Here is a 6,516-nt window from a genome sequence, read left to right as displayed (position 1 = left end):
ACGATGCAGGGTTCCCAGCCACAGCCAGTGCAAAGTTTCCATTTAGACTCCCCTGTCCCTTTTCTGGTATTTGTTCTTGGAATAAACCCCTGGATTTCCAAAGAGAAATCCTGTGTGCAGCACAACTTCTGCGTGGTGAGCACTTGTACTGCACATATAAAGACAAAATACATTTATTGCCATGAGGAATCAGATTTGGGCTTGTTGCAGCACCAGCCCAAGGGACCCCAAACTCCTTTATCTCTGAGCTAAAGCAGTTGATATCTCCTGTGTGTGTCCAGTTAATGCATCACTCTCTGATGTTTGAGACAAACACTACTGGGTCTGTCAGCCAGTACACTCATTATCTTGGAAAGGGTTTTGCCTGAATAAAGGACTGAATTTGACCATGTAACACACAGAGTACAGGACCTGTAAAAGGTGCCTTGACACCTTATTCCTCAGCTCCTCCTTCCCCGAGACTGATCCTTTTCCAGAGTGATTTTCTTTCCAATAGCACACACATCACAGCGTGTTCTGGGTTTTGGGCTGCCTCTTTCTTTTTTAAAGCTGCCCAAGAACACACATGCTGGGGTGTGTGATCATTGCTCTGCTCTGGGCATGTCTGTCCACTTTGCCAACCCACACACGGACGTGCTCACGCTGCAGAGCCTCAGCGGGTGAATCTGCCATGAAAACCAGAGTCAATAAATTTCCCGTGTATCAACTGGTTTGATTTAAAATACTCTTCTGAAAACAGTTCAGCCAAAGGCAGTAAATATTGTTTATTGCTCAGCCAAACCAACACTTTATTTTGCAATAAGCTGAGTGTAGGGGTGCCTGTAAGTAATGATCCAGTCAATATTGCCACCAACATTGCTGATCAATGTCTCTTTTCCTACCACCCCTTTCTCCCTCACTTCCTCGCTTTTCAGGCACAGCATGCCCCAAAAAAATCCTTGTACACTCCAGGATTTCCCTTCCCAACTCATCTTAGACACTCCTGACTCTTAGGGGGGAGCTTGTCTATAGTGAGCCCACTGGGAAGTGATTTTAAAGGCTTCCATCAGTGCAGCACCCCCTGCCTCCCAAACCTGCTCTGACAGAGGTTTGGGGCTGGGTGCTCCATGGGAAAAAGGTTGATGCTGTCTCTTAGCACCAACCTCCTGCAGAGCTTTCCCTTGGCTGCTTCCTGTGCCCTTCAGAAAAATCCCTCTCTTTGAAATCGGGCAGGAATAAGATTAACACAAAATTTCCTAGTGACTGGAATCACCTGGAAAAAGAAAAGATGAAAAATACTTGAGCCTCCATAAAAGGGGAGTGAGGCTTCACATCTGAGGCACAGTGGGACCCTCGGCTCCAAGTCCAGGCAGTTTAAATAGATGAGGTCTTTGGGTGACATTTTCCTGCAAGATTTTAAGTAAATGCCTTGCAGTAACATTTGAGATCAGGCGGGTTTTTTTAGTTTCCATGCTTCTTTTCCTTTTTTAAGCCACAGATACACACACAAAAAATATATTAAAACGAGCCCAGATTAGCTAAAAGGTCGGCTGGTTCCGAAACAAACAGTGGGGATTTGTGGTGGAGGCTTTGGAGCACCAGAAGGAAGTGGTTCATCCCCGCCTCTACTTTGGCTGGGAGGGCAGCGTGGATGAAAACCTTGCTGGGAGGAGGAGTGAAGGTGAGAAGAGATGTTTTTGTCATTCATTTTGGAGAAAGGGAATTCACAAATCCACCAGGGCACGCGCTGGCAGCAGGGAGAGAATAGAGGTGCTACACGGAGAGGCAGGAGAGGGGGTGGGAGTGGGGTGGGAAAGGGGGGGATATTTTGGGTGCTTTCCTTGGGCAGGTTCAGCCCCTGCCTGCTTGGGGAGCAGGGCTGGCCGGGTCTGGGGCTGGAGCAGCCCAGCTCTGTAAAGCCAGGTGAGGACAGAAGGGAGAACCTGCCCGGGCAAAAACCTTCTGGAAATGGGGAGAGGTCGATCCCTGCCTGGGGAATGCAAGGCTGCACCCCAGGAGACAAGCTCTGTGCTCAGCACCCTGTCTGTGAGAAACTGAGCTGAGTGAGAGTCCTTCACGTGTGGCTGAGGCAGGCTTGACAAGGAATTATTAGAATTTACTAAATTATTAGCTCACAGAAATGTGCTGCTGAGGCCTTTCCTGATGGGAGCACTCAGCCCATTTTTGGGGTGGTCCCTACCAACTTTTGGGGTAGTACCTTCCCCGAGCACTTTTAGGAAAGGAGAGATTTGGCCACTACAAACTGCACCAGCCTGTTGAAGTGTTGATTTTAGATCAACAGCCACATTATTTCCAGGTACCTGCTCTTTCAGTTTGCAGTTGGAATTATTTTTAAACTATATCTTTTGATATTCCCTGCCAGTGCTTGGCATGGAGGAGGCAGCACATGGAGCACTCAGGAAGAGCTGCTGGGGCAATTCTCTCCTTGTAGCCATGCCTGAGCATTGCCTGTGTGCAGAAAGACGAGGCAGCAAAACCCAAAGCAGAGCATTTCTGCAGACAGCTATTGATATAAACGTGCGCATCCACACTGCGAAATTAGACCAGCAGATGGGTATCTTGTTTGTGGGAATAGCAACAGCTTTTCACAAGGCCAAAATGAAGTTACAGCACCAGAAGGGACACTAACTCTTTGTTACAGATGAAGATCCCAAAGGAACTCGCTCGCTGCATCTGTGGGAGAGCTGCTTTAGTCCATAACTGTGGTTTGTGCTTAAATCATGGGGCTCTGAGCTCCCCCCAGCCTGGGGGTTGAGGGCTGGGGACAGCCAGGAGAAGGTTTGCATCCCAGCTGCAGCTCTCCTTCAGACATCAGTACACCCCACCAACTTACCTCATGTTCCACTCTCCTTTTCCAGGATAAATACTCTCGATCCATCCCAAAACCCTGTCCAAGGTTCAGGAGCAACTGGGGAGACCAGCTGGGAGCAGCAACTCTGACAAACTCCTCTCAACTAATAGAAATTCCATAATAAATGGAAGGAACATTGGTGTTAAGAGATTATTAGTCATTCTCTAAACTAGAGTGGGATGAGTGCCGGAAAATATTTCTCTCCAAATTGGTATGAATAGCATGACTAAATAAATCTGATTTTGGTTAGTCTTCCAGGGGGTTCTTATTGGATGGATGTAAGAGGAGCAAAACTGGGGGGAATATTGACTCTTAGTGGATGGCTGGGGAAAGTTTGCTGCTTGTATTCAAGAGGTGATTTGATTGACTGAAGAATTAGACACCTTTCCTCAGCTAGGTAAGAGCCTGGGTGAACACAGAGCCCACTGGCTGTTGGAAACAAGGTACTCAGCATCTGCTAATGAACCAAAAAATTATGGCTGTCTTTGGGTAAACCAGTGATGCCCTGAGTGGGATTTCCCTCCATCTCCTCTCTTCATTTTTAAAGATTTTTCTCTCAAAGACAACTGAGCGGACAAACAGCTCACCAGAGTTTTACAGGGTGGCTGAAAGGGTAACCCCATCACACACCACCCATCCTTGGGGAACCTTGCCCTGTGGAGGATCCATTTGTCACCTTCAGCATCACCACAACACCCCACAGCCCCTGTCCCTGCAACAGGGAAGCTCATGGAGGAACCCACATCCCCAAATACGAAGATATTAAGGGAAAAGTCACTGCCAGGGACCAAAGCAAAGCAGCTGAGCCATGGCACTGAGGGTGCCATAGCAGGTCAGGGCACAGATAGGTATTTATAGGTGTGTTTTCCCCTTCATTTACACACATTTATCCCAGCAGCAGCAAGAGCTGAGTGGGTATTTGGGAATCAGCGGTACCTACAGATGTACAAGAGTATCAGAGCACCCCTGATAGCTCTCTTCACCGTGTGGGGGATGAAGGAGGGGGCTCGGCCCCACGAGCAGCCCCTTACCTGCCTCAGCTTCCAGCCGTGCCTCTGTGCCTGATTTAGAGAGGGATACGGGGGGGTCTCAGTGGGGAGTGGCTGTGCAGCCCAGCCCGGGACCTTCTCCCTTCCTCTGTCCAGACACGGGCCGGGCTTTGGGGACCGAGCTGGGGCTGCAAAAAACCCTCTCGGCGGCGGGGCCGGGGTTGGTCTGCGGTGGGGAGGGGGCGGCGGTTCGGGGTGGCCGGGTGGGTGTGTCCCGGTGAGTGTATCCGTGTCCCGGTGCGTGTGCCTGTGTCCCGGTGTGTGCATCCGTGTCCCGGTGTGTGTGCCGGTGTCCCGGTGTGTGTGCCTGCCCCGGTGCGTGTATCCGTGTCCCGGTGTGTGTGCCTGTGTGTCCCGGTGCGTGAGCCGGTGTCCCGGTGCGGTGCGGGGCTCGGCGCAGCACACACACACTCACACACACACTCAGGCACACCCGGGCACGCTCAGGCACACCCGGGCACACTCAGGCACACCCAGACACACCCAGGCACACTCGGGCACACCCAGGCACACTCAGGCACACTCAGGCACACTCAGGCGCACCCGGGCACACTCAGGCACACTCAGACACCCTCAGGCACACCCAGGCACACTCGGGCACACCCGGGCACACCAGGACACACCCGGGCACACTCAGACACACTCAGGCACACTCGGGCACACCCGGACACACTCGGGCACACTCAGACACACTCAGGCACACTCAGGCACACTCGGGCACACTCAGGCACACCCAGGCACACTCAGGCACACTCGGGCACACTCAGGCACACCCAGACACACTCGGGCACACTCAGGCACACCCGGGCACACTCGGGCACACTCAGGCACACTCGGGCACACCCGGGCACACTCAGGCACACTCGGGCACACCCAGGCACACCCGGGCACACTCAGGCACACTCGGGCACACTCAGGCACACCCGGGCACACTCGGGCACACTCAGGCACACCCGGGCACACTCAGGCACACTCGGGCACACTCAGGCACACTCAGGCACACCCAGGCACACTCGGGCACACTCAGGCACACCCAGGCACACCCGGGCACACTCGGGCACACTCAGGCACACTCGGGCACACCGGGGCACACTCGGGCACACTTGGGCACGCTCGGGCACGCTCCGGCACACTCAGGCACACTCAGACACACTCAGGCACACTCGGGCACACTCCCGCACACTCAGACACACTCAGGCACACTCAGGCACACTCCCACACACTCAGGCACATTCGGGCACATTCAGACACACTCAGGCACACTCCGGCACACCCGGGCACACTCAGGCACACTCAGGCACACCCAGGCACACTCAGGCACACTCGGGCACATTCAGACACACTCAGGCACACTCGGGCACACTCGGGCACACCCGGGCACACTCAGGCACACCCAGGCACACTCGGGCACTCTCAGGCACGCTCGAGCACACTCAGGCACACTCGGGCACACTCAGGCACACTCAGGCACACTCGGGCACGCTCAGGCACACTCGGGCACACTCAGACACACTCGCACACACGGAGACACACTCGCACACCCAGGCACACCCTCGCACACACGGAGACACACGCATACACACTCGCACGCATGGGTGTGCGGGGGAGCCGCCGGGGGAGGGATCCGGGGCCGCTCGCACGGAGCGGGGGGCGCGTCTCGCAGTCGCACACGCGCGGCAGCCCCGGGACCGCCGGCTCCTCCCGCCGCATCAAAACGAGCCAAGTTCCGCGCCGGGGGCAGCGGCGGCTCCGGGCGGCGCTGCCCGGGATGCACCCGAACGCCACGGCCCCGGCCGTGCCCGCCGGGCCGCTGCAGCCGCAGCCCAGCGGCTATGCCAACGCGTCCAACCGCTCCGACCTGCTCCCCAAAGTGCCCGACGAGGAGGACCTGGACGTCAACACGGACATCTACTCCAAAGCGATGGTGACCGTCATCTACTTGGCTCTGTTCTTGGTGGGCACCGTGGGCAACTCCATCACGGCGTACACGCTGGTGCGGAAGAAGTCGCTGCAGAACCTGCAGAGCACCGTGCACTACCACCTGGCCAGCCTCGCCTTCTCCGACCTCCTCATCTTCCTCCTCTGCATGCCCATCGAGCTCTACAACTTCATCTGGGTCCATCACCCCTGGGCTTTCGGGGGGGCCGTTTGCAAGGGCTACTACTTCCTCCGGGACGCCTGCACCTATGCCACGGCACTCAACATCGCCAGCCTCAGCGTGGAGCGCTACATGGCCATCTGCCACCCCTTCAAAGCCAAGAGCATCATGTCCCGCAGCCGCACCAAGAAGTTCATCAGCTGCATCTGGATCGCCTCCTTCCTGCTCGCCATCCCCATGATCTTCACCATGGGGCAGATCTACGGCAAGGACCGGGATCCCGACTCCCTCATCTGCACCGCCATCGTGGACACCTCCACGCTCAAGACGGTCATCCAGGTGAGGGCTGGGGGGCCGCCTCGTCCCCCGGCTGGCCGAACTTTGCGGAGCCGGGCGGGGCAGGAGGGGGATGCTGGAGCGCGGTCCGGCTCAGGAATGGGACGTCCCGGGCAGCCCTGGCGGGATGCACCGGCCCGGGGTGCGCTCAGGGGGGATTTGTGGGGGTCTCGGCTCCCCTT

At 55.8% G+C, this 6,516-nt stretch overlaps 1 protein-coding gene across 1 annotated transcript in view; it reads left to right on the top strand.

Annotated features, from left to right (window-relative positions):
- The first annotated feature begins 5,547 nt into the window (after nucleotides 1–5,547).
- Nucleotides 5,548–6,516, top strand: part of NTSR1 (neurotensin receptor 1) — a 55,068-nt gene continuing 54,099 nt past the window's right edge. The window contains exon 1 of the mRNA XM_038158720.1: nucleotides 5,548–6,337. Within this exon, the coding sequence (XP_038014648.1) occupies nucleotides 5,669–6,337 (669 nt within the window). The 5' untranslated portion in view covers nucleotides 5,548–5,668. The remainder of the gene's footprint in view (nucleotides 6,338–6,516) is intronic.

This window comes from Motacilla alba, chromosome 20, assembly GCF_015832195.1.
Source record: "Motacilla alba alba isolate MOTALB_02 chromosome 20, Motacilla_alba_V1.0_pri, whole genome shotgun sequence".
Classification (NCBI taxonomy): Eukaryota; Metazoa; Chordata; class Aves; order Passeriformes; family Motacillidae; genus Motacilla; species Motacilla alba.
This window is presented reverse-complemented; position numbering and strand designations above follow the sequence as displayed.